At 54.6% G+C, this 25285-nt stretch overlaps 13 protein-coding genes across 13 annotated transcripts; 6 read left to right on the top strand and 7 right to left on the bottom strand.

The window, feature by feature from the left end:
* Positions 1-581: 581 nt before the first annotated feature.
* On the bottom strand, positions 582-1547 carry SPBR_05176 (uncharacterized protein; the record flags this gene model as incomplete). Its single annotated transcript, XM_040763453.1, has 2 exons — positions 582-1201; positions 1277-1547. 2 exons carry the CDS (start codon positions 1545-1547, stop codon positions 582-584), a joined length of 891 nt encoding a protein of 296 aa, XP_040615058.1.
* Positions 1548-3963: 2416 nt separating this feature from the next.
* SPBR_05302 (uncharacterized protein) lies at positions 3964-4650 on the top strand (the record flags this gene model as incomplete). The annotated part of the gene is made up of 1 exon (XM_040763579.1): positions 3964-4650. One exon carries the CDS (start codon positions 3964-3966, stop codon positions 4648-4650), a length of 687 nt encoding a protein of 228 aa, XP_040615059.1.
* A 406-nt stretch (positions 4651-5056) lies between these two features.
* On the top strand, positions 5057-6332 carry SPBR_05030 (uncharacterized protein; the record flags this gene model as incomplete). Its single annotated transcript, XM_040763307.1, has 3 exons — positions 5057-5334; positions 5399-5812; positions 5876-6332. The coding sequence occupies 3 exons, from the start codon at positions 5057-5059 to the stop codon at positions 6330-6332; spliced, it is 1149 nt and encodes a 382-aa protein (XP_040615060.1).
* A 1094-nt stretch (positions 6333-7426) lies between these two features.
* SPBR_05406 (uncharacterized protein) lies at positions 7427-7825 on the top strand (the record flags this gene model as incomplete). The annotated part of the gene is made up of 1 exon (XM_040763683.1): positions 7427-7825. One exon carries the CDS (start codon positions 7427-7429, stop codon positions 7823-7825), a length of 399 nt encoding a protein of 132 aa, XP_040615061.1.
* Positions 7826-8421: 596 nt separating this feature from the next.
* On the bottom strand, positions 8422-8859 carry SPBR_08952 (uncharacterized protein; the record flags this gene model as incomplete). Its single annotated transcript, XM_040767078.1, has 1 exon — positions 8422-8859. One exon carries the CDS (start codon positions 8857-8859, stop codon positions 8422-8424), a length of 438 nt encoding a protein of 145 aa, XP_040615062.1.
* Positions 8860-10090: 1231 nt separating this feature from the next.
* On the top strand, positions 10091-10942 carry SPBR_05237 (uncharacterized protein; the record flags this gene model as incomplete). Its single annotated transcript, XM_040763514.1, has 1 exon — positions 10091-10942. The coding sequence occupies one exon, from the start codon at positions 10091-10093 to the stop codon at positions 10940-10942; it is 852 nt and encodes a 283-aa protein (XP_040615063.1).
* A 739-nt stretch (positions 10943-11681) lies between these two features.
* Positions 11682-12650, bottom strand: SPBR_05172 (3-hydroxyacyl-CoA dehydrogenase, NAD binding protein; the record flags this gene model as incomplete). Its single annotated transcript, XM_040763449.1, has 1 exon — positions 11682-12650. One exon carries the CDS (start codon positions 12648-12650, stop codon positions 11682-11684), a length of 969 nt encoding a protein of 322 aa, XP_040615064.1.
* Positions 12651-13232: 582 nt separating this feature from the next.
* On the top strand, positions 13233-14009 carry SPBR_05264 (oxidoreductase, short chain dehydrogenase/reductase family protein; the record flags this gene model as incomplete). Its single annotated transcript, XM_040763541.1, has 1 exon — positions 13233-14009. The coding sequence occupies one exon, from the start codon at positions 13233-13235 to the stop codon at positions 14007-14009; it is 777 nt and encodes a 258-aa protein (XP_040615065.1).
* Positions 14010-14169: 160 nt separating this feature from the next.
* Positions 14170-15825, bottom strand: SPBR_04908 (sugar transporter; the record flags this gene model as incomplete). The annotated part of the gene is made up of 4 exons (XM_040763185.1): positions 14170-14261; positions 14317-14445; positions 14500-14620; positions 14674-15825. 4 exons carry the CDS (start codon positions 15823-15825, stop codon positions 14170-14172), a joined length of 1494 nt encoding a protein of 497 aa, XP_040615066.1.
* Positions 15826-16300: 475 nt separating this feature from the next.
* Positions 16301-17286, bottom strand: SPBR_05167 (3-hydroxyacyl-CoA dehyrogenase; the record flags this gene model as incomplete). The annotated part of the gene is made up of 3 exons (XM_040763444.1): positions 16301-16710; positions 16769-17143; positions 17217-17286. 3 exons carry the CDS (start codon positions 17284-17286, stop codon positions 16301-16303), a joined length of 855 nt encoding a protein of 284 aa, XP_040615067.1.
* A 571-nt stretch (positions 17287-17857) lies between these two features.
* Positions 17858-19203, bottom strand: SPBR_05008 (uncharacterized protein; the record flags this gene model as incomplete). Its single annotated transcript, XM_040763285.1, has 2 exons — positions 17858-19037; positions 19106-19203. 2 exons carry the CDS (start codon positions 19201-19203, stop codon positions 17858-17860), a joined length of 1278 nt encoding a protein of 425 aa, XP_040615068.1.
* A 963-nt stretch (positions 19204-20166) lies between these two features.
* SPBR_04714 (metalloprotease m41) lies at positions 20167-22530 on the bottom strand (the record flags this gene model as incomplete). Its single annotated transcript, XM_040762991.1, has 1 exon — positions 20167-22530. The coding sequence occupies one exon, from the start codon at positions 22528-22530 to the stop codon at positions 20167-20169; it is 2364 nt and encodes a 787-aa protein (XP_040615069.1).
* Positions 22531-23206: 676 nt separating this feature from the next.
* On the top strand, positions 23207-25240 carry SPBR_04786 (fungal specific transcription factor domain containing protein; the record flags this gene model as incomplete). The annotated part of the gene is made up of 1 exon (XM_040763063.1): positions 23207-25240. The coding sequence occupies one exon, from the start codon at positions 23207-23209 to the stop codon at positions 25238-25240; it is 2034 nt and encodes a 677-aa protein (XP_040615070.1).
* Between the last annotated feature and the right edge of the window lie 45 nt (positions 25241-25285).

Genomic DNA, 25285 nt, shown 5'->3' on the forward strand with positions numbered 1-25285 from the left:
GGCTTCTCGTGATGCAAGTTGTCTTACCTTACCGATACAGCGGCGCTTAAACATGCCAGACATTGTACAGCTGAACAGCTGAGAATACGGCTTCAAATGTTTTATTTTTATTTTTATTTTTATTTTTATTTTTCGAATTCATTACATAAACGTCGGTAGGTGCTGATGGAGTGCTCGCTTAGATTCTTTGCAAATACGACAGAGAAGAACATCTGGCAGAAAGCTCACGACAATTTTGTTAATCTTTTCTTTTGATGTCCGTCCGGTGACAGAGTATCGATGCTTCTGGCCACCTCATTTCCCTTTTCTGTTTCTTGATTTGCTGCTGAATGGAGGCAAAGCAGCCGCTAGTCTCCTGTCTAGTCTTCTAGACATCTACTTGGTAACGTAGCTCGCCTGGCCTTTTCATCTTCTTTACAACTCATTTCTTCGTCTTTTATCGCCAACGCCACTTTCAACGCCGAATAAAGGAGTGAACAAATTGGTATTCAATTACATAGCAGCTCAAAAGCCAGCGGTTCATATACATGTATACTGTGTCAACGATCAGGTCATAACGACGAAATCAAGCGCCACCAGATTTACTCAATCTCAATGATTGCCGGGCCCGCCAGGGTGTTGTCGTCGGAGACGGAGGTGTTCGACATGGTGAGGACGACGTAGCTCTGGCCCTCGACGCCCTCGGGGACCGTGACGGAGAACCCGGCATAAACGGACGTGATCTCGACGCAGATGGGGCCGGTAACGGTGATGAAGGCGGCGAAGACGGGGGTGCCGGCTGGGGGCATGTAGGTGGTGGTGTCCACGGCGAGGGTGATGGTCTCGTTCGTCTTGAGAGGACCGGCGGTGGTGACGGAGAGGGCAGGGAAGGCCTTGACAGGCAGGGATGGATTGGTGGACGGGCAGGAGACGAAGAAGGGGGCGGCGAGGGTGTAGACCTCGTTCAGGGAGAGAGGGTCGTCAAACGGCTGGGGGAAGGGGGACTCGGTGAGAGCGGCGCGAATGTAGGCATTGTGGCGCGACTCGACAGTCAGAATCGAGCCGGCGGCGGTGAGGTAGTCCTTGTCGGCGATGGAGGCGGCCGCGCCCAGGTAGGCCGAAACACCGACACCCTCGAGGACGGACGCGAGAGCAACAAACGACTTGGCATCGGTCGCAGGGAAACCGTAGGTACACGCGGCAACGGGGGTTGCGCCGGCAGCTGTGTATTTTTGTTAATACAACTTGTTCCAGTCATCATCGTGTGACATTAGTGGTGTCACGGAGTAGCACATACCAGAGAGAGCAGAAGTCAAGAAGCTGACGTGGGTAGCCTCGTCCTTGGCGACTTCCACCAGGTTGGCGTAGAAGGGGTCGGCGAAGCCAGCAGCGACAAAGTCCGCCTGAGTGTAGTTCTGGAGGCCCTCCTTGTAGAAGGTAGCCTCGAGGTGCTCTAGAGTGAGAGCATAGTTGAGGATGTCGGCGTCAGTTGCGGCACGCTTGGCGTTCTGCACGGGGGCGGCGTAGGCAGCCGTGGCAGCAAGTGCAGCGACGGCGTAGGACTTCATGGTGAGTGAGGTGGTGGTAGGTAATGTGGGAAAGCTGGAGAAAGCTGGAGACTGGAGAGAGAGTCTTTTGGATGATGGTCAAAGGGATGTTTTGAGAGGAATGGAGATCGTATTCTGATTTCTGTTTCATCCTGGTGGGTAGCAGCTCCCTCACATTATATAGCCAAACAAAACAAATTCAAAATTAACCCCAAGCCTAAATTCAAATCAAGCAGGTCGCCGTCATCATAGCAAACAACCTTTTCGGTAACTGCCACTACGACTAACACTCCATAACTCTCGACTATGGCCGCATTCATCCTGACACTCGTCCGTCAGACATATCAGAATCGAAATTATTCATCCTTACAAAGCCACCGGCACATTTGTTTCTCCCCCACGACGTGCAGAGAAAGGCAGTAGGTGGTCGGTCCGCCTGCAAGCACCGATCACCACGATCGTCATCACTGTTTATTGTCATTGTCCTCTCGGAAACCCTTCTATCCGCGCGGAAGATCCCCAAGCCATAAGCAGTGGCAATGAGTCCTCTAAGAGCAGTCAATAGGGTCCGGAGCCATGTGCACGATGCAACCAAGACGGACCTGAGATGCAATAAACACTCCGAATGAAGAGCACTCAGCCCCGGTCTTGTTGACCACAAAGCTGCCATTCTCAATCCAGTCTAGTGTGCCGGATGCCCCAGAACCCGGGTACGAAAGCCTTCCCAGCAAGGTCAACGACAGTGACGATCTGCCCTCTTCGGGCTTAGAGAGGCCTGAGGATTCCTCCATTTGGAACTGCAAGTCAAGCTCGCCACGGTCTACACCTCTTATGGGGCTGACCAGCTGGTATTTGTTGTCTACTTACCCGATTGCTTGATTACTGCCTGTGCAGAACCTTGGAAAAAGCATGGAATTTATGGCGAAATGGGTAATGCCGGTCTAGCGTGCGAGCGTGTCAACAAACAACATGTTACTGAAAGGCGCTAGTACGGCGTAATCCACCTGAGCCTCAAAGAAAGTTACAGGAGGAGAGGAGCTACCGCCGCTGCAGGAGCGTCCTGAGAACGAGATCTTGCGTGAAAGAACCCGAGAAGCAAAAACACAATCTAAAAGAATTCGACGACAGCTTCCTGAAAATCCTGAAAAGTCCTGAAATTCCTGAGAATTTCCGAGAAGAATGCGACAAAGAAAGGAGCATCGGACGAGGGGCGCTTGAGGCAACAATGCGGCCTGCAGAAAGGCAATAAAAGTTTCGACGTTTCGAGCTGGAACCCTAGAAACTCACAAAAGCCAAACGGGACCATCGTCATGAGCTCTCTTTTCTTGCATGCGAGAAGCTCCATCCCATCTCACGGAAACTCTCTGGCCGCGTGCTCCGAGGGAGGCGCAGGTGTGCAAGCTCCAATCTGCGTCGTATTGGGCTTCGGATGCGAATGGCTCCGGGAGCCAAGCAGGTTCTACTTAGTATTGCTGCTAACGCAATGGAGCACTAGTTCAGCTAGTCCAGCCTCTCTGTATCTACGTCTTACACCACGAGATTGACCAAATGCTCCGAGAGCGAATTGCCTTCGCGCTAGAAAGGAAACGAGGAAACATGCAATTTACGGGGCAATAAGACACCAATACCAGATGGAACAATTTTATCGTTCGGCCTGGGTCGCATGTCTTGGGTGACAACTCAGAAGGATGAGACATCCTACGCATGCGTGCGATGTCTTACGTGACAGTGATTGATCGGAATTTTGAGACCTACGCTGTGCCCTTCGAGCTCATGGTCAGGCGGGGAGAGAGAGTCGGAGAGCCATGGAGATTTTTTAAACACAGCAGTCTTATCTACAAGTTCAAATATCCAATTCGCTTGCGCTAACAGCAGTAGCTGAGCATGGTTAAGCATATGTCTTCAAACCTGTGTTTTCTTGCTTGTTCTCTTGTGTTTATCGTCTTTTGTTTCGTAGTCGTCCTTCTTTGTCCGTCTCGACTGCTGTTCGCCCACTTCGAGTAAGCCATGAACCCTGCGTGCAGCGCCAAATTCTTTCCATGTTTCTGAGAGCGGTCTGCACCAAAAAATATGTGTTTCTTATCCTTGTCGTTGCGGATCCTTTTCTCTCGTCTACTTCTCCTTGCCGACCATACGTAAAGTCCGATGAAAATGCTAGCAAATACCGCCGGACCGTCCGGGCCCGGCCCGACCAGTTTCCGGCCTCATGGCAGATTCGGGGGCCAGGCGCCTCTTTGAAGGCGGCCCGGCAGTTATTGTAGCATCGTCCTTGACGTGCGGCGCGTGGTAGCAGGAAGGTTCCAGACAGACAGCCTCGCAGAAAACCAACAAAACGACATGCAACGAGAGTACAGACGCAGACGGCACCACGAGTACGGCCGCCAAAGTAGACAACCACGAAAACGACGGCAGTGGCGACGAATTGGTCGTTACCAGCATGCATGGCGGCGACAGCGACAGCGCAGCTATCGTTCACCAGTTCAACGGCAGGCTGATGTGCATATCAGTGACCGACGGCGACCCGCTCAGCAACGCTGGGCTGCAGCTCTCTCCGGATAGCCGGCTCATCCACCTGATCAACCAGACGATGGCGGACGACGTTAACGCAAACCCTGGCAGTTACGAGAAGTTGGAGGACGAGATACTCGACATGGTCCTAGCTGTCGGACGAGCCCTGTCTCGGCAGGTCGCACCTCTCGCGCCGAGCCAGACGACGAGCAGCGATAGCGACAGGACAGCTCTGCACGCGTTGTTGTATCCAGAGCAGCACCACTTTAACTATCAGGTCGACAGGAAAGCCCGGCATCTTCCCCATGGTTGGACCCGCGACTGGGCCGACGCAGACTTGGCGGAAACCATGGAGGGCGACAAGCAGGCCGTGGTCAAGATTCGATCAGCTATGGGGGGACGACGTGCCCGCCACTTGGCTTTGAAGGCAGAATTACCAAGCACGACGCAAGCTCTGCACTGTGTCGTCAGCACAGCCTCGCGGGCATATTTCAAAAGTGATGTTCGTGCTGTTCACGATGCTTTAGTCCGCGTGTGCATTTCGTCGATCGTCGATCTGCGGCCTTTGATTGGTATAGATAGAAATGGGCATGAAAGATTTACCTTCACGAGTTGAAACAGTTAATTTTTTTCATCTGTATTAACTACGAGGTACTGTGCCGTACTTTATCCATCCAAATAAACCCATTCAGCGCCGTGCCCTTGCTCAACATCAAGCTTTTATTCTACGGCTACGCCCGCCCCCTGCTAAACTCCCGGTCAGCTGCGCAGCGTCACTCTAGCTTAGGCTATTTTACTCGCTGCCTAATCAAAACGGACCTTCTTATATCTTTATTTTCTAAACAAGACGCAACACGACCAACACATATATGGCCCTGTATTTATTAACGTTGGTCCCCTCCTTGCTCCTCGCTCTACGTCGTATTGTCTCGTCTTTCATCCCGCACAGGATACTCAATCAAGCCAAAAGGGATCTTTTTGCGACTCGTTCAGAATTTATCGACATCAAATCTTCCTTGGCGATGCAGCTCCTGGCCAGAACATCTCTCCCCCCGGCGACATCGGCGTCGTCCGACGAACCAGTAGCGTTTCAGGATTTTGTGGCCAACGACAGGTACATTGTCGTCTGTCTCTCCAATGCCACTGTCCACGTTCTGTCGAGCGCGACGGGGGCCTTGCTGCAAGAAACGCCCTTTGTCCATCCGGCCGGCTATGTTTCTCGGCCGATTCTGGACGGCGACACGATCATCCTGTGTTCACCAAGCGACGTGAATCTTACCGTTTACAGCATTCCACAACAGTGAGTTCCCCGTATGTCCTCTGGCGGCTCGAGTCCATGTCAATGTCTAACGGAGGCGGTGTAGAGTCGTTGCCTGCACCTTGAGCTGTCCGGACCCGAAGCCCATTTTCCTCCTGACGCCACTGCACCTCACCGAAGACGACTGCGTCGTCGCCGCGATCCATCTCGACGGGTCCCTCTGCGTGTGGGACGTGCGGACGCGCGCACATCTGTACACGGCGAAGCTGCACAGCGATGTTGCCTTTTTCCGCACCGTGGTCGGAAAGACGCTCGTCACGTCATCGCCCGACGGGACAATGGCGGCCAGCAACTGGGAGACGGGGGCGGTACTGTGGAAAAAGACGTTTGGCGAGCCATACAACCCGCGCAGAAAGGGCAAGCCGCACGGCATTGCGGCCTATGCCCAGGCGGCGTGCGATGGCAACATTGCTGCCGGGACCACCGACGGGCGGCTGTTTGTCTTTGACCTGGAGACGGGGTGAGTTGGTTTTGACGCTGCGTAACGATCAAACGCGCTCAGGCTGACAATGACTGTCGACAGACACCAGCTGGCGGAATGGCAAGCCGCGGACAGCATGACGCAGCATTTACTTGTTCGAGGCAACCGGCTGGTCCAGCTGTCCTGGGGTGAGATGAAAATCTGGTCGCTCTCCGACTATAGCCTTGTGCACACGGTGCGCGTGTTCGACCGCGTGGCGACATCTGTGGCCCTGAGTAGGAAGTTGGTGATCTGCTGCGGCCGGGACGCCGCAGAGGACGGCGACAAGTGCGGACTGGACGTGGGCATCAAGGGCTGCTCGTTTGGCGAACAACAGGCAATAGAGAGTGGACACTCAGACACGCCGGAGACCGACGGATCCAAAGGATGCGGCACGGATGCCTTCAATATAGGTCCGCCCCTGAGAAACGCAGGAGACCTCCAGGTCCTGAGCGACGACCGTCTCGTTCTCAACGTGCTGCGAGGAAGTGTATGGTCGGTTGAAATATGGCAGTTGTAAGGGCCTATATGGGGAAGTAGCAAAGTCAAAGGGAGACGGAAAATTAACGGGGCCAGAGTAGGACGGTTAACAGAGGTCGAGTACGATATGAACGCGACGGCCAAGAAGCACATCTCTTGACCGAATGAGACAAGAGAGACCTCACACCACTGTAGCACTGATCATTTCCAGCGAATGATATTTATCAAGCCGAGATGGTCGTTGCTAAGAACGCCTAGAAAACACCTAAAAGTGCATCTTTTGCGTTATGTTGGCTCTTTGCATCTTCCGGTTCGGCTGTCCGTGGGTGTTGACCGGCTGGGGCCCATTGCCGTTCATCTGTCATATGATTCAAATCAAATCAAATCAAATCAAGTCTATATTTAATTCGCTTTAACTTAATGTCTACAGTTAATGAAGCAACAGCTGCGCCATTTTCTGGTTGTTCAATACTTCTCATTGAGAAAATGGCGGTCGGATATGGCCTAGAAACGGCATAAAGAATCACCGACGAACATTTTGCGCGTTGTGTTGGTCCAATGGGATATTTTGCAGCCGCGAGACTATTTTTATACTACATAGGACCTCGATCAAATACCAACAAGCAAAAGGATTTACAAACGGCCGAGACACGATGTAAACATGGCCAGGTGTCGGTATTTCCGTACCACCCGTCTATGTGTAAAGAGTTTGCGGAGAATATTAACGGGAACGACCGTCTGTTGGTCACATTAGCCGTCAGACATCCCCGGTATAACACGGCGAAGTGCGCGCGGCTGCTGATAGACGGGCATAATGTCCTGCATACAGCATCAACCAACTGTATAATCAATATAACCGTTAAAAAGAAAAAAAGAAAAAAGAGCAGAAAAGTAAACAGTCAACATACTGCACAGGAGCTCCGGACAAGAACTAAACCAACTATGACAGATATATAGAAACGCTCACGACCCTCTCACGGATTCGATCATGTCGTCCGACAACATCAACCCCAGCTTCACTTTCTCTCCAGCTTCATCCCCAGCCTACTTTACTCTATTAGTGACGCATGTTGTTTGTTCCAACCTGAATTTCAGAACGAAACTATACACTGACACCTGGACTGGCCAAACACCATGTATATCGCCAAAGCCCTCGCTGCCCTCGTCCTCGCTGGTACCAGCGTGACGGCGCTGGTCTCGCCTGACGTCCAGCGCTTTTCCAAGGACGTTGAGGCGGAAATTTACGAGCGCGACGCGTCTGCGATGGGCTTCGCTCGCCGCGAGGACCATCCGAACCCCGATATGGTCAGCCGCGAGGTCGAGGACAACGTCCGCCGCTACGTCGCCGTGCTCATGTCCCGCATCCACGTGGACTGCCACACGCTGCTCGACACCTGCACGTCCCACACGCAGTGCCAGCTCAAGTCGGCCGAGTGCCACGGGTGCCACAACCACAAGTGCCAGGAAGACCGCGAGTACTCGCCCAGCCCGCCATCGTCGCCGGGCCACGGGCACGGAGGCCATAGCCGTTAACGGAGCAAAACTTTGGGTCCGTACTAGTTAATCGTTTTTGGAAAACTTGATTATTGTCAGTTCTCACGCTTGGTGACTGATGGGTAGCCTTGTCCTCTCCTACTTTTCTTCCAACTGAATGAAATGTGGCTAGCACAAGGGTGGCCAAGACGGAGGACGGGCCAACCACGGACAAGCTAATCAGATGAGTGACCATAGAAGAGGCGGGGTTTACACGCGCCGTTAAATACTACGAGCAATACTCAACAGGAAGGAATGACTACGCAGGAAACGTCATACGAACCTTATACGGAAACATAATGTGGGGTATGAGGTTTACTTTAAACATCATACAAATCTCATACGATACATTTATTTTCTATGAGTTCGAAATGTAATGGTACTAAAACAATATGTACGTTGATTTATCGTAGTGAACTCTGTTTTACGTCAGCGATGTTGAATGCGCGGAATTAGCCGTATGCACCAGCTCTACACTGCAAAGTAAAGTTTGATGTCGCTCATATTACCTAATCACCAACGGACGACAAGTGTGTTCATAATCGCTGCTCTTCATGATAAATTTCTCACTACTCATGGTCCATTTTTCTAAACATTCACGTATCAGCCATCATTCGTTCCTGCTGTTCAGCGTTGGCCAGCAACATTGACTTGGCCGGCAGGTCGGGCGTTCCACCTGCAAATGCCGCCATTGCCCTTAGTGCTTGTGCTGATATTCTGGTTGGTTTCTGTAAAATCAAGTGGTGTGTGACCAGCGTCGCGTTTCGGTAGTACGCTGCCGCTATGCCAGCAATCTGCGACTCGGCCCCGGTCGCCATTTTGTGGCGGACGGCCAGTGCAACGACGGCGTTGACGAGAGCAAATGCAGGTGCAGAGGAGGTGGGCGGTATTGTTGCAGGGACAGCGGCAAAATAACCATATTGGCGGTCCAAGAGATTGAGAATTTCAGACAGTTCTCCGAGAAATGGTAACACTCGCCTCATCTCTTCGTACGAGTTTTGCAACAGCCGTCGAGTAATGGTATGGGGCATCATAGCTGTAAATGGTGTCGATGCTGTGTTGGCTGCTTCGACACTGGACTGCACTAGTTTCATGTGTGATTCAAATGCGCCGGGAAGAAGGAAGCTAGGAAAGTGAGACGAGGATGCATTGCCATCGGTGGCCTCTACACGAGAGACATTCGGTCGAAGAACTTGTAACGCAGACTCGAGAATCGATATGGGTATACCAGGCGGTAATGTTGCAGTCGATGGCACGTATTCTGGTCCTGACAATAATACTTGTTTGGTTGATGATACTTTCGAAGCAAGTTCGGAATGCATTACCCCCACCAGCGGTGATCCGGCATTGCGTTTCTCTGCTCCTTTCGGTTTCCTATTGTGACTGTTAGATAACTGAAGTTACCGAAAATACACAGAGGCAAAACAACTCGCCAATGGAACAAGCAACTCACTTCTTTCCTTTGCCTCGGTACTGGCGGGCCGCGGCATAGACGCAGGCGGTGCATCGTGACGCACAATGCCCGCATTGCGGCGTGACTCCGTCACAGCGGATCTTACGTGCCTTGCATTGCATGCATGCCTGGTATGTAGGTCGTTATTGTCTGTTGGCAAGCAATTAAGAATAAGATCTTGACATACAATAAAGATTCGGTCCGGCCGGGGCATGTTCGGTAGTCGATCTGGTGGACCTTAGTATCGGTACACTCCAAAAATAGTCAGAGGGCAGCGAGCAGATTGCTTCCGAAAACCCAAATTCGTCCCGTCATGGCGCTGTCTTTATATCTGCTTCCGCGAGCTCGCCTTGCTCGTGACCGCGTGTTGCTGCATGCGATTTGCTAGGTGCAAATTTGCATCCGAGTTTGTCAGCTTGGGTGATGTCACCAATATTTGCTTCCGATATCTCCACTTATTTTGCTCCCACCTCTGAACGTCTCCGCTTTTCTCAATGCGGCACGTACCGGTGTTAGTGGGCATCAGTGCGTCGATTTGCTTCCGTCAAACACATTATCAAGGGTTGTCCAAGGAAGTTTGATTCAATTTTTATTTACGGATGCAAATAGTAAGTCAAAGGGCGCGAAGTACAATGACCTCGACACGTTTATAAGATACGCATTGCCTCGATACCGGAGCATACCTCTCTCACATCTTCATTCGCTCCTTCAACAGTTTTACTTACCACAGTCCCGCGTGTCCAGCTTCATCTAAACATTTCTTTCTTCTCCGTTCACATTATTTTTTGAATTTCTTTTCCCACCTTTGCAATATGGACGCCGTCGCCCGCGGCCTTGGCTCACTTGGCACCAATCCGCCTCTCGGTGTCGAGTCTGCGCTCTCGGTGAACGGCTCTGACTGGCTTTGGGCTGTCACTTCCATCTATATTGCGGCCTTCCTCGGACTTCTCGTCTTCTGCTTCACCACTCCCGAGGCCGACCGCGTCTTCCACTATTTGTTCACGTGCGCCCTGCTTGCAGGCTCCGTCACCTACTTCGCCCAAGCTTCGGATCTCGGCTGGGTGGTCGTGGATGGTCGCCAGGTCTTCTGGGCCAAATACGTCAATTGGGTCGTCTCTTTCCCCTCTGCCGCCCTGGCCCTGGGTCTTCTGTCCGACGTCTCGTGGACCACCATCTTCACCAATGTTTTCATATGCTGGCTTTGGGTCGTCACCTACTTGGTCGGCAGCTTTGTCTCCACGGACTACCAATGGGGCTTCTTTGCCTTTGGCACACTTGCCTGGGTGATTCTGGCCATGAGCACGCTCAACGAGAGTCGTGAGGCCGCAGCGCGTTCTGGAATGACGCGTGACTACATGCTGCTGGCCACCATCGCCAACGTCGCTTGGCTGCTGTACCCCGTAGCCTGGGCGATCGGTGTAGATGGACACGGCATGATCGGTGTGACAGCCACGTTCATCTTTGTCGGCGTGCTCGACTTGATCCAGATGCCGCTGTTCGCCATTGGCTTTGTGCTACTGTCTCGCAAATGGAACTATGCCCGACTCAACCTGGACGTCAGCGAGTCACGCAGTGGCTGGCACGCTACTCATACCGGAGCCGAGGGACAGGCCAAGGCCGTCGCCAGTCCGGGAGCCATGCCGCTTGAAGATACCTCTGCGTAAGCAGTCCGCATGCAGCATAACAATGTGACAGGTCGAGTATCTCCAGGTATCCCGTTGCTGATAGAGCAGCACGCCGCGTCATAGACGTCCAGAGTTCGTGTTTGCTATTTGTTTGTATCACTTTGTTAAGTGAGCTTGACTTAATGTCAACTTTTCTTGGAGGTTTCAGTACTGTCCATTACCTGTTGTTGGCTTTGGACGACATTATCTCTTCGTCACTTGCATTCATTTATTTTGTCTAGTTTAAATGTATATATATTTTTGTGTTCAAGTTCAGATCGTTTTTCATTTATTGTAATTATTTATAGCATTTTTTACTACCAGCGTTTTATTTGTCATTTCCGACTGGGCCAAGATCATATCCACTTCCACGAAAATTAAATAAACAGCAACAAACAGTACACATAATATTGCCGGTTGTAAACCACTCTTCAGAGACCCACACAGCACGCAGTAATAACCAGCAGCAGTTACAGAGTAGGCAAAATTGACCTGCCATGTGTTCTTTTTGCAAGTTGAGATGGTCACCCGCCGCGTTGATCGCATCTTCCTTTCCTAGCCGTCCCTCCCGTAATACACCACGCCTCGCTTACATGTCGGCATATTTCCGAACCGTGGCAGTGTAATTATGACGATATAATAGGCTTGGTGGAAGGATGTTGAGAATATCAATTAATGGATACACGCAGAGTTCTACATGCGTAGTTCAACTTATTTGTTTAAATACACATTATCTGTCTTATTTTCTCGCTTCCAGAAGCCGTCGTAACTTGACATCGCGATCCTCAATGACAACCGGCGTTGGCAGACCATAAACGGCATCCGTCTTGGCCACGAGTGTGTCTACCCAGTCGGCCGGTTTTCCGTCCTTGTCCAGAATATTAGGTAGCTGTCGAGACTGGTCGTCCCAGACCGTCTGGATGGAGCCTGCCAGGTTCTTGAGGAATGCACCGAGCCCACCAGTTCCTCCACCCATGGCATACGACTTGAACGGACCTTGCACCGCCCAGCGTGGTCCGAGACTGGCCTCCACGACGGTGTCGATATCACTTACATCGTCGACAACACCTTCATTGACGAGGCTCACAGCCTCACGCAGCAAGGCAAAGGCCAGGCGGTTGCCCACAAACCCGGGCACTTCTTTGCGGACAACGACAGGACAATGACCCGATCCGAGTGTCTCGAAAAAAGTCTTTGCAAACCGCACGCGCTCTGGTGCCGTCTCGGGTCCTGGGCTGATCTCGATCAGCGGCAGAATGTGCGGTGGGTTGAACGGGTGGACGACCAACAGGCGTGCGCGGTCCTTCATGTTGGCTGCCTGGGCCGACACGGGGATGCCAGACGTCGAGCTCCAGAGGTGTGCCTCGGGCGGGGCCGACGCCTCAATGGCTCTGAGGGCGCGCCGCTTGAACTCGAGATTCTCGGGCCCTTGTTCTTGGACAATGTGCGCACCAGCGCAGGCGTCCTCGACGGACGAGGCGAGCCGGAGGCGACCATTGGAAAGCAAGTCGGCCACGGTCGTCGTGGCTACTTTCGATACTTCTCCCAGGTACAGCGGCAGAATGGACTCGAGGTGTGCCTGCAAATCTGGCCGTGGATCATAGACAGACAGATGCGCGTCGGTGTGCTGGATGTGGAGAGCAGCAAACGAGATGCCGATGGAGCCTAGGCCGATCAGGGCGATCTTATTAGGCGTGCGTGTAGCCATCGGATGAGGCGAGAGGGAGACAGAGACGACAAGTCTGTATGGCTGTGACGGCGAGCGGGGTTGAGCGGGGATTCCAGGAAGCACGGAGAATGTCAACGATGGCTTGGCTTTGAAGGAATGTCAGGACGTGCACAATATGGACAATAATGCGGCTGTTTTTTCACGCTCTCTTGGAGTGTTGGCTGGCCTTGTTTTGTAGTCTCATGTCAGTGGACCTTGTGAAACGCGGACGAGTCATTCGGGGAACTTCATTAGTTTGTCCCGTTACTAAACCGTCTTGTCGAGTGCGGGGATTGGTTCAGAACCTAGCCTGTGAGCTGTTGGCGCATTCACAGATCCACGAACGCTAGTGACGGCAACCTAATTCTCGGTGCTGCAGCATGCTTTGCGGACACATCACTGCTGCTTGCCAAGATGCTTATTTCTTGTCTGGGTATTCCGTACTGCTCGGTTTCTTTTTTAGAGATAGCATACTACGATGTGGTCCTTTTATATGTGTGGACGTGCCCCCTCGTCTCCAACAACACCACTCTCTCCTTCTGTCCTTACTGTCAATTCTCTGTCCTACTTACACAGTTCAACATGGCCTCCCTCCAAAACAAAGTGATTGCCATTACGGGTACCGGCTCAGGCATTGGTCAGGCCACAGCTCTGGAGTGTGCTGCTCGCGGTGCTTCTCTGGCCATCTCGGACATCAACGAGGCTGGCCTTGCTGCCACAGTCGCTGCTCTCAAGGAAAAGGGCGCGACCGCCGTCATCAGCCAGATCTTGAATGTCACAAAGTCGGACGACGTCGATGCCTGGATCAAGGAAGTCGTCGACTATTATGGCCGCCTCGATGGCGCTGCCAACGTTGCTGGTGTCATCGGGCCGCCCGGTGGGTCGGTGTTTGCCAACATTGTTGACATCTCCAACGACCACTGGGATGCCATCCTGGGCATTAACTTGACCGGCCTCTTTTACTGCCTCCGCGCCGAGTTGCGGGCCATGACGGCCGGTGCCTCCGTCCTGAACGTCGCTAGCATGGCCGGTGTCATGGGTCGCCCCGGCATTGCCGCCTACAGCACCAGCAAGCACGGCATCGTGGGCCTGACGCGGAGTGCCGCCAAAGAGGTGGGTGAGCGCGGTATCCGGGTCAACGCGTTGGCGCCGGGCCCCGTGGACACACCAATGCTCGACCAAGTCAAGGCGGGCGCTGGCGGCGAAGATCGTCCCGTCACAGAGACGTACAAAATGGTGCCGCTGCGGCGGCTGGGCACGGCCGAGAACATGGCGCGGACGATAGCGTTCGCACTGAGCGACGACACGGCGTACACGAATGGAGCCATTTTTTCGGTGGATGGGGGTATTGCCGGCTAGGTGGGGTGTGGTATAGTCCAGGGACTAAAGTACATCTACGCATGGACAAGAAGGCTCTGGGGGGCCCTATTCCGTTGATTTCCTAGGCTCCAATACGACCGCAATTTATTCACAAACACCAACATTACTTTCATGGTCAAACGTGCATGTCCGGCTTGCCTCACTTGGCATCATCAACGGCAAGATCTAGTCGGTCGGGCAACGATTTTGTCCGCCATGCTCGCACACCGGAGGCAAAGATGGCATCCATATCTGTCACAACGTTAGTGTCAAATGGGTCTGACGGGGAGTCACAGCCAATCCATACCCTCGAGTGACCGCCCTCTCGTCTCGGGGAACAAGAAAAAGACGTGAATTCCGGCTGCAATGTTGAACGTTCCAAAGATGAGGAACGTGCGCCACTGCAGGTTCTGGAAGGCCGACGGTGTGTAGTAGTCTGCTGGTCAGTTACGGGTTCCTTCGCTGTCAGCTCTGCCAAAGCTGTACGTACTGTTGGCAAAGGCAAATATCCAGTTGGCCGACGTCGCAACAGCAACTGCCTTTCCACGCAGCCGCTGCGGGAAGATTTCCGGTGGGTAAGCCCATCCGATGGGATTCCATGTGCAGGAATACTGGAGAATCTGTGAGCTTCATTCACGCAGGAGTGAGCCGAAAATACACTTACTGCCGCCACAAGAAGATATGTGCACGCTATGACAGCCCTCTGTGCGTTGTGTGCGTCCTCGTTGATGACCCAGGATACGGCTTTGGTCCCGTTCAGTCCTCCAGGAATGTAATGTCCATTGGTCGCCATTGTGGCCGCGGTCGAGTACAGAAAGACGGCCATCAAGGCAGACCCAATCATGAGAGCCGGCCGTCGTCCCAGTCGGTCCAAGAAAATAATGGCCGGCAACGTGCAAACCACCTGTACGGCGTACTGCACTCCGGCTGCAATCAAGCTGATGTTGCCCGTCAACCCGCTCATCTGAAAGACGTAGCTCACATAGAACAAAATAGCGTTGTTGCCCGACAGCTGTGTCCAGACGTGAATAAAAATGCCGGCCATGATCCGCTGCAGGTTGTCCCGCTGCACGAGCTCAGACCACTGCACGGCACCCAGAGCCCGGCTAGTCGCCATGGCCTCTTGAATCTCCATATACTCGGCCTGCACGAGGGGGGCATCCGGGTCACCGTGGCCGTGTAGTCGTGCCAGTTCGGCCAGGCACTCCTCCGGTCGATCTTGCGACGCCAACCACCGCGGCGACTGCGGGAAGAAGAAGAGGGCCGTGAATAGAACAATTGGTGCTGCCGCCTGCACGCCCCAGGGGATGCGGAAGCCTGCCGTCGTGCCCGTCTGCATGGCTCCGTAGGCTACAAAATACATGGTCAGGGCGCCCCAGTTGCTGGCCCACGGCTGCAGCGAGAGCACACGGCCGCGGATTTCTTTCCGGCACAGCTCGGCCAAGTACACAGGGCCCGACGAGGTCAGCATGCCGACCCCGGTGCCAGAGAAGATGCGGCCAACAATGAGCATGGCGACATTGACGCTGGCCGCCGAAAGGACGGCGCCAATCACAAAGAGCACACAGGCAATTTGGGCCGTCGTGCGCCGACCAAGGCGGTCCACCTGGACAAACGCCACAAAGCAGCCGAGAAACGACGCGCCCGAGATGCTCGCCGTGATGCCGCCCGTCACGTTGGCGTCTGGGTGACCGCAGTATTCTTTGAATGGCGGGTATGAGATGATGCCGGACATGGATGACACGTCAAAACCCTGGAGCAGGCCGCCGATGGCCAAGAAGGCGGCCAGCGCGTAAACGCTGGTGATTGTATACATGGGGCGGGAGCGAAAGGGTGTTTGTTTGTCGGTGGTGTTCCTATGCGATGAAGATAATGTCTTGCATGTTTAGGGCCATATCCACAGCAGACTTTGAGATATATCATGATAGAAGCGTATGGTCGTGATGGCGTGCTTGTGTCGGATGCAATCGAGCCGTCGATGGATGCAGCCGTGGATGTTCAGTTCGATGTTAACGTCAACAAGGCGACGTCCGCGACGGCATCAGCCAATAATGGGCCGTTGGTGTCCAACAGTGGGCTTTGTGAATCGCGGACCTCGCATCCAATCGCGGACCTCGGAGAAGTAGTGGCAGAAAGCTCCTCGTACAGAAGAAGCAAACTGAAGATGGACGCAGATGCAGTGCACTTCAAGGAAGCATTAAATCAATTCCAAGTCAATACCAAATTTCGATCATTCCTACAGGATGAAAGTGACACCGTACGACGAAATGGTTTGCGTCTTTTTATTTTGTCTATTTCTTCTCGTAGTTGAAAAAGCCCTCGCCTGACTTGACACCCAGCTTGCCTTCTGCAATCATATTCTTCAAAAACGTGCGCGGAGCATCTGGCAACTGCCTCTCCTCGGCGTAGTGCTCTTCAATCGCGAGGACCACGTCGAGACCCACAGTGTCCATCTGCTCGCAGGGCCCCTTGGGCGTCTTGAGGACGGCCTTGAACAGGGCGTCAATCTCAGACGGGGTCGCCACCTGTTCGTCCAACGCCAGCAGTGTCTCGCGCTTGATGGCGGCCCAGATGCGATTGTAAATGTAGCCGGTGGACGATCGGCGGACATGGAACGGCTGGAAGCCGTGGGCAGCGCTCTCCTGCATCAAGACGTCCACGATTCCGGGCCGGGTTGTGTCGGTCCCCATAATTTCGACAGCTGTTTATACTTGAGCGGCTGCGGCAAAGCAAAACAAGGGGTGAGGCAGCGTACTTACGTGTCGTCTCAGGTGGCCAGTATGAGTGGATGCTAGCAAACCGGTCGGGCGCCTTCAAGGCGAGTCCTTCCAACAGCTCGCTGATGGTGTAACTGCTCGAGTTGGAGGCAACAATGACGTCTGGAGGTGCGATTCCATCCAGTTGCTGTAGCAATGCTTTCATCAGCGGCTTTGACTCCGGCACACACTCAATCGCGAGCCACGACTGGTGGATGGCCGTTTCGAGGTTGTCAGGAGATGAGAACGAGGCCTCGCCCCAGTCCGTGTTGCCACCGCGGCGGCCGGGGAGGGACGGCAAAGGCCATTCTTTGCGGAGACGACGTATCTCTTTGGCCGAACGATCCAGCTGATCACGGCTCTTGTCGACGACGTGAACTGGACGGCCACATCTGGACCACTTCGAACATTAGTGTGAAAATCAAGAGTAGGAATAGACCGAAGCATGGACATACCATGTAGGCAAGCCGCGTTCCTTGTGTCCCCGCACCAATGAGGGTCACACCTCGCGAGGACGCCATGTTGGCGTGGGACAGGTGGTGTGGAGTGATGCGAGGTTTCTGCCGAGGAAGAGTCACTGAAACAGTAAAAGCGGGAAGATGTTCCAGCTGTGCTGTGTATCGCAACCGGCTATACCTGGCTTCTGTGGCTTGTCGACGATCGAGCGACGCTGTCCGCCTTTCGGATTGAGTCGTTGTGGGCAGTTGTTCTTGAATGTGGAGTGATGCCAGGTACGAATAATTTCCACAGCCGGAGGCGCCTCGCCTGACGCCGCCCTGATAAGGATGGAGAAGCCCACTCAAGACCCCCCGAAACACAGCTCCCCCGCACTGTAGCTCCACTGACCTCTCCATATAAGATCTCGCGGCACGGAAATTAGCGTGTTCTCTGGGGCTCTAGAAGTATTTGTTGATTTTAGCTGCATCTCGTCCTTCGACCTGCAAATACGTGAAGTTCCATTGTTTATTCCTCAGCATAGTTGCCTCCTGCTTCGGCCAACAGGGAGAAATTGGCATGCAGTATGTGTATTCACAATTTGATACGCGACAGTTACTATCTGTTAACTGAAAATACATGCCTCCCATCACCCCCCTACACGTAAATGTAACAGAACTTGCCACCGTTCCCGCCCAACTGGTCATGCGTCTCGTGCAGCTTGATGGCCGGGCCCAGCCACTCCATGTCCACCAACGACTCCAACGGGTTCGTGTCGTCTCCAGCAGCGCCGGCTGTGTTCACCGCTCCTGTGTCTCTCTTCATGTTCATCTGCATGGTCGCATTCGAGTACGGCACAGCGTATAGCCGCTCCTCCACGTTCTGACTCTGCCAAATCCACCACAAGCGGTCCAACGAAGTATGATGGAAGTAAAAGAGTGGATCACCGGGTGACGTAAAAGGGTCGCCGCCCGGGTCGACAGCTGCAATGTAATGCCCGGCCGTGTGGATGCCCCAGGGGTAAGGGTCGTTCTTTGGAATCGGCGAGCCAAGCAGCTGGTCGTAAAACTTGTCCATTTTTGTATTCTGCAAGAGACTGTAGGCCTTTTCGTTGGTGGCGCCCATGGCTGCGTTGCGATTGACGTCTCTGCGCAGGCAGCGCGGGTTGGCGCCCGTGCCGTCGGCCCGCGGGTTTTTCGGGAGATTGCTGCCCGTGGACGCGGACGTCGGGCCCAGGTTGACTACCATGTCCGCAAACGGTCCGCTCTTGACGCAGCCGCCGCCGCCGCCGGACTTGATGATGTTGGGCGTGCGCCCGTACTGCGGCACGCCCTTGTACGACGGGTCAGGCTCGCCGTTGCCGCCCATGCTCGACGCGTTGCCATTGAGCAGGGGCGAGTTGCCCGGGTCTTCGGCATACCGGTCGTAGTTCATGTAGGGCTGGTACCCGGTGTAGTTGCACTCGTTGCGTAAAGCCTGCTCAAACAGCCACACAAAGTACTTGTGCGCGCCAAACAGGTGTATGTTGTCGTGCAGCTGCATCGCATGCGTCATGTGGTACGCGACAAAGTCGTCGTAGCGGCTCATGGCACCCGGGAACCGCGTCTTGTCCGACTTGGGCGGCAGCTTCATCAGACACTTGATGGCGCCCGTGTACTCTTGACGTTCCGTCTCGGCCATGTCGCTCCACTCTTTGCGGATGGCCGCGTTGTCGAGCGTGCAGTTGTTGTTTTTGTTGGTCTCGATCTTCTTGTGCAGCCAGGTGTCGACATTGGGCATCGCGGACGACTCCATCTTGTCGACCGAGTCGATCGGGTAGACTGGATTGCGGGGGCTCCTGAGTGTGTTAGAGACATTTACTTGGACAACGGCCGAAGCCGATAACGCTCAACAAGGAAAACATACGCGTTGATCTTGGCTTGGTAGTTGCTGAACGGCGCATCTACAGCCGCAGCCCTGGCTCCGGAGAGCAGGGCAAGCGAGACGACAACACTCTTCCACATGGCGGTGGTTGGATGCTGCTGAACTTGGTGGAAAGTGTATTTTCGCACCCCGGGCAGAACAAACATACATATATGTGCACTACTCGGACATGTATATATGTACGGCAGATGAGGGGGCGAGAAAAGTAGGCGAGTTGAGCCACCGACCCGAGCACAACTCCCGTCCCCACGAAATTAACAGAAAAAGTGCCGATAGATTAGATCAATAACGGCCGAATATACGTCGTGCAATCAACAATTAAAACAAAATCATTGAGACGTCCCATCCCCGCTCCATACCGGTTGAGTGGGCACGTCCTCGTCCTTTGTCCTCACATGGTGGATGTCAGTCGTAAGATCTTGAAGTTACGAGATTCTCATCATGCGCTCCACAGGGTTCTTGGTATCGGGTCAATTTGTCGAAACCGGCGACCAGCGACCCATTACGCAGTGCATTGTAAAGCGCGACGATATGCTCACATGAGCTTGGCAGAGAACCGGCGCATATTGTCATATTTTCCTCGTTCAGATTGTTTACAGAGATACGTTTGTGAGGCGCTGCATTATCCATGTATGGATTTTTGGAGATAGACTATTTTATTCGTGGCGGATATTAGCAAAAGAATACTAAATTTTGAGCGTGTGTGGATTGGGCAAGAAAAAAAAAGTAAAAAATATTTGAACCCTGTACGTATTGTAGGGGAAGGCTTAACGTATGTTGCAGGTTTTCCTGTCGCCATAAAAGGCTAAACTCATCAAACACAAGGCCATACTTGCAAACACGAGGTGGTGGTCAAGTGCTGGTCAGGCGGCAGAATTGTTGCATGTGCCACGCAGCTCGTTTCTTTCTCTAGCCATGTAGACACCCGCTCATTCAGTCATTGAGCCATTCATTTATCCAGGGTGGTCGTTTGCCATGGTATTGATGTACTGTCGAGTAAATCGTAGGTTGGGACGTGGCCAAAACATCCATGTCATGGGCCTTCACGTTGCCGCCTCCAGGCCATTATCTCGCTGCATTCCACCGTCGTGGTACGCGCTAAGGTCAGTCTTGGAAAGCAGCGGAGACTGAAGTGGTGATGATGGCGGTGGTGGCGAGCACGATCGTAGACTCGAGGTTGGAGTCGGGGCAGGAGGTGAAAGGAGGACCGTCGCTTGGTCAAAATCAAATTGCATGACGCGGCCGACCTCCGCGTTCCATGCTACGTTGCGTTCTCGCAGATCGTCATCACGCAGGCCAGCGGCCGCGAGCTCGTCCCACGTTCGGTCCGTCTCTGCGAGCCAGTCCACATCCTTAGGAAAGAGCTCCGCCTTCGTCTTCAATGAGCGGGCCCCAAGGTCAGGTCCTGCAAAGGACAGCAGCATCAGGTGCGAGACGAATGCACATGAGTGCAGCGGTATGTCCCGTTCAAGCTCAATAACCCCGAGACAGATGGGGATGAGCCGGCCTTGGAAGGTCTCGAGGCAGCGATACACAGCCGCCTCGCGCTCTAGCACGGTGCGGTGGTGGTACTGCACACCCTTGGCCACGAAGGTGTAGCCGTAGCCAGTAACAGTGATCTTGAAAAGTACGCCGTAGCGGCCAAAGCAGCCATACTTGTCCAGACACTCGCAGTCCTTATCCATGTTCTTGGCTAGCTGCGCCACCACACAGGCACGAACGTCCCTAGCAGTAAGAGCGTGTCTGGTCGCCCCCACAGAAGACGAGCAAGGTCCAGCGGCCGCGTGAAGTGTTGCGTTTGGACACTTGTTGTCTAACGGCAGGCCGCAAACAAGGCCGTGGAGGCAGGCCTGTGTGCAGTATGGCAAGGTGGGAGGCTCGACTATGAAGCGGCGAGGAGATGGGGTGGAGGGCGTAACAGCTGGAGTGCGTGTTGTAGTCGTTGTCGACGGGTTGTTCCCGGCCTGCTCCGACCGGCGAGCGCGCTTCACGCCTCTGTGAGCCGCCGATTGCTCAGTAGCCAGGCCCTTGCTTGCAGATTGCCCGTCGTTGCCGCCAGCACCACCACCACCACCATCACCACCACCACCATCTCGGTCGGGGCGGCGCAGTTGGGGGCCCGTTGCCGGCGACGCAGTAGCCACTTTCGGCCCCGGCCATCGCTGTAAGCGGCTGATGGCATCACTAATCCATTCGCTTGACCGCGGGGTAGAGTCAAGAGCCAGCATACTGAGACTGGCAAGATAGGAGACGGCCGTGTCCTGCGGTTCTCTCGGAACGGCCGTGTTGTCTTCGGCGCCTGGCACACTTGCGGAGGGAAAGACGAACCATACGTAGTGTAGCGTGTTTGCGTCAGTTTCTGGGACACGCAGGAGAACCAGCCCTTCCCCTGAGGCCACGTAGCCAAATTCGAGGCCGGATGTGACCATGTAATGGTATGCTTGGCAGAGTACCTTGGCGACAAGCACGGAACCCTTTCCCTCGGAGGAGAGCCCATCCTGCTTTGCTGCGCGTGGGAAGAAGTCGTCGGTGGGGGGGGCGGACAAGACGGCGCGAATCTTCGCTGCAGGGAGTCGATGCGCGGCCTTGTACTCAGCGACTAGGATGTGTATTGTGGTCGGTTCATCGCGGCGCTCGGCAAAAGCCCAGCGGTCGGGCACGCCGACAGTCTTGACGGGCGAGCTGTGCTTCTGTAGCCGTCTTTCATGCATGACCCGTTGTTCTTGTTGGCGTTGCTGGTCGGTCTCATCGTGCGGGTGTTGTTGAAGTTCCGGCTCGTCACTACGGCCGATGTCAAGCCCGTACGCGTTGTTCCGGAACCGGATCGATGCAATCGTGGGATGCTGGACAATGTCGAGGTACTTGGAGATGATTCGAGCAGCCGGCTTCTCGATTGATGCCCGGATAAACGGGCGCAGGTCTTGTTCGTCAGCGGCCGCAGGGCTGATGTCGCCGCCCGTGGTCTCGATGGACACGGGGGACGGGAAGTACGCTCCTCCATCGTCGTCAAACACCCGGACAAGCGTGCTGAAAAGGGTGGCGTGGGTGCTTTCAAAATCTGGCCAGGGCTTGAAATGTTGCGGGTAAAACCGCCCCCCAACCGCCGTCGTGCCTTGCGATAATGCACTAGATGCTCTTTCGACGGTGAATGCAGCGAATACGTTTTGGTCGACTCCGCGGATGTAGTCAAGCAGTCGTGTCGGTGCTTGTCGTGCCTCCAGCTCGGCCGCCCGTGCTGCCATCGCATCTCCCCGTGCCTTGAGCTCATCTCCCCGTGCCTTGAGCTCATCTCCCCGTGCCTTCTCCTTCTCCTTTTCGCGTCGCTCTTGATCCGCCAGCAACTCGGCGCGCTCTGCTCGTACTCTCAGATCCTCGATCAGGCGTCGGAGGTCCTCTGGTGTCGACATGTTGCTATGGTGCTTTGGTCACAAATATGAGAATTCGTTTGTGGGGACGTATGTGTGGCGTGGATAAGTGAAAGGGGGATTGGTTGTCGGGCAGTGTCGTGGGATATTTCGTACAAAAGACAGTGTGTCGGAGGAGAAAACGAGTGAATTGGGTTTGAACGAGTCTAAAGAAGCTAAAAAGCCAGGGTTCAGACAATGGATCATGGGTCACATGACCACAGTCCGACACAGGGCAAAACACACTGAGGCAGATCAACGGCGTCGAAAAGTGGGGAATGCAAATCCCTCATGCATCCCCAAGTCCCGCCGTCCTCTCCAGGTGCTAAAAGCTTTAGGACACTGCCGCCAACCGCCAACCGCCTGCGCACCAGCACGTAATCTTGACACTCCCCCACACTCAACCGAGTCCAAAATGACAAGAGGCTGCATCCAAGTAAATTGAATGGACGCACAAAGTCATGATATGGTATTTTGTGAATGGTCGTGTCGAAGCACAGAATTGGCAGATTAGCGTCTAGAACGCCCATCAATGCGCTGTAACAAATGTCACTACAGTGCCGAGATGCAAGGCGACAGTGAGGCTACTGCTAGCAACATTGCCGACACTCAAATGCCCCACCCGAGACTGGCCATCGACGACTGTCCTGCATCTTTCGTCTTCAGTACCATTACCACAATGCCTTCTCTCGCCAAAGCCCTGGCTCCCCGCCAGTCCACGGCCTGCCAATGGTGCCGTGCCCACAAGCTCAAATGCGACGCCGAGCAGCCGAGCTGTCGCAACTGTGCGCGGCGTTCGGTGGTGTGCGTGACGACCAATCTACGGAAGCCAGACGCAGAGGGGAGGAGGCAGTTGCCTGAGGGAAGGCGAAGACGATATCATCAAACGCCGTCGGCTACTCCGAAGGTGCAACCCGGCAGAGAATGCCCGGCTCTCCTTCCCTCTCCATCACATCGCACCTTCGGGACGCGGTCGCCGGACCGGATCCTCCCAGGACACTTTGCGACGCCGTTCGGGGAGGGCAGAGATGAAGACGAGGCGTCGATAGGGCCAACAATGGCCAGAACAGACACGCACGGCGTGAGTGCGACCGCACCGACGACAGGTGGCACCAACAGCCTCTGTCTTCTGGTGCAGTGGCTGGATCTGTTCATGATGAAGAACCCGGCATGGCAGCCCGTGTTTCCTCACTTTCGGCACGGACTGGTGTATGCATCCGAAATCCCGCTGCCATCGCCGTATTTGTCGATTGGGACAGCCTCGCCTGGTTTGCCTCCAATTCCGGCCGAAAGTACGATGAGGAGATACACGGAGACATTCTTCACCAAAATCCACCCACTCTTTCCGATTGTGGACCACCAGGACATCCTACATACTGTGGCCCGCCTCGGCGACAGCCAGACAAACGACTACGGCCTTCTGGCATGCACGTATGCTCTATGCAGCCTGGCAGCTGATGAAGAACACGGCGGCGTATCAGACGACGGCACCCGCTATCTCGAAGCAGCGTATGGTCTGTATGCTCACTTGGTAGCACGGCCGTCCATCTCGTCTGTTCAGGCACTTCTCCTCCTCACCCTCGCCCTCCGAAACCGCAACAAAGACGCCGTCAGCTGGGGCAGTCTTGGGCAGGCCATCCGACTAGCACAGGCTATCCAACTGCACCGCAACGACAGCAGCAACGTCAGACAGAGTGAATTGGCCTCCCGCCTTTGGTGGACCGCCTACATCATGGAAAGGACAATGGAGCTGGAGACGGGCCGGCCATCGGCCATTCGCGATGACGAGTGTGATCGGAGGGTGCCGAAACCTGTCACCGAGGGGTTCGACTACTTTGGGAGACTCATCGAGCTGGCCCATCTGAAAACAAGGGTCATTCACCTGCTCTACCGCAGTAGCGGACGTCGTCCCGTCAAAGACTTGCTCTTTGAAATGGGCCATCTCGACCGCGCCCTCCTCGACTGGGCCGACACCTTTCCCGAGTCCGTACGACCTGGCCGGGATCTGTTTTGCAGCAGCGGTGAGCTCCCACGGGCCACGTATGTGTCCCTCCAGTTCCACCAGACGCTGATTGCCCTGCACCGGCCGGCGCTCATGTCGGCACCCGGCTTCCTGCGGAACCGAATCAACACCTACTGCGCGGGCACGCCGCTGCGCGACCGTCTTCACTTTAGTCTGTGCATCGGAGCAGCGTCGGCGCGGGCCTTGCTAAAGGCGACCAACGACCTGTTCATGTACTCGTCGACACGCGGCAAGACGACGCGGTTGATAACGGCCGACGTCGTCCTATTGGGCGTCCTGACCCTCGGAATTTACGCCACCAAGGTGTCCACGAGCCGCCTCAACCGGTCGGACCTGGCGCTTGTGGACACGTTCGGCGCCCTGGTGGAGGACGAATACCGCCGGGCGGGGCACAATGCAGAGTGCATACGGGGGATTCAACTGTTCCGGACGCAGCTAAGTGCGAATGTCGATGGGACCCAGGGGCCGTCACCAGCAACAACAACCACTGTTTCTACGCAGCCTGCCGGTGACCTTCCTCCGCCGGACTCGACCAGCCCTGCCGGCATCACAACGCCCGCGGCATCGATGGACGAGTTTGGCTTCGACTTGAGCATGGACGCCACCGACTTGGAGTCCTCGTGGGCCCGTTTCTGGGACGAGGATTTTGATAAGCTGCTGGCGATGCCGGGGGTGGGGGGTCGCTGGTGAGCCGCAGACGGTCAATATGGCCAATGTGGTCAACTTGACCAGTGC

The sequence above is a fragment of the Sporothrix brasiliensis genome (assembly GCF_000820605.1).
Source record: "Sporothrix brasiliensis 5110 chromosome Unknown Cont21, whole genome shotgun sequence".
NCBI classification, from domain to species: domain Eukaryota; kingdom Fungi; phylum Ascomycota; class Sordariomycetes; order Ophiostomatales; family Ophiostomataceae; genus Sporothrix; species Sporothrix brasiliensis.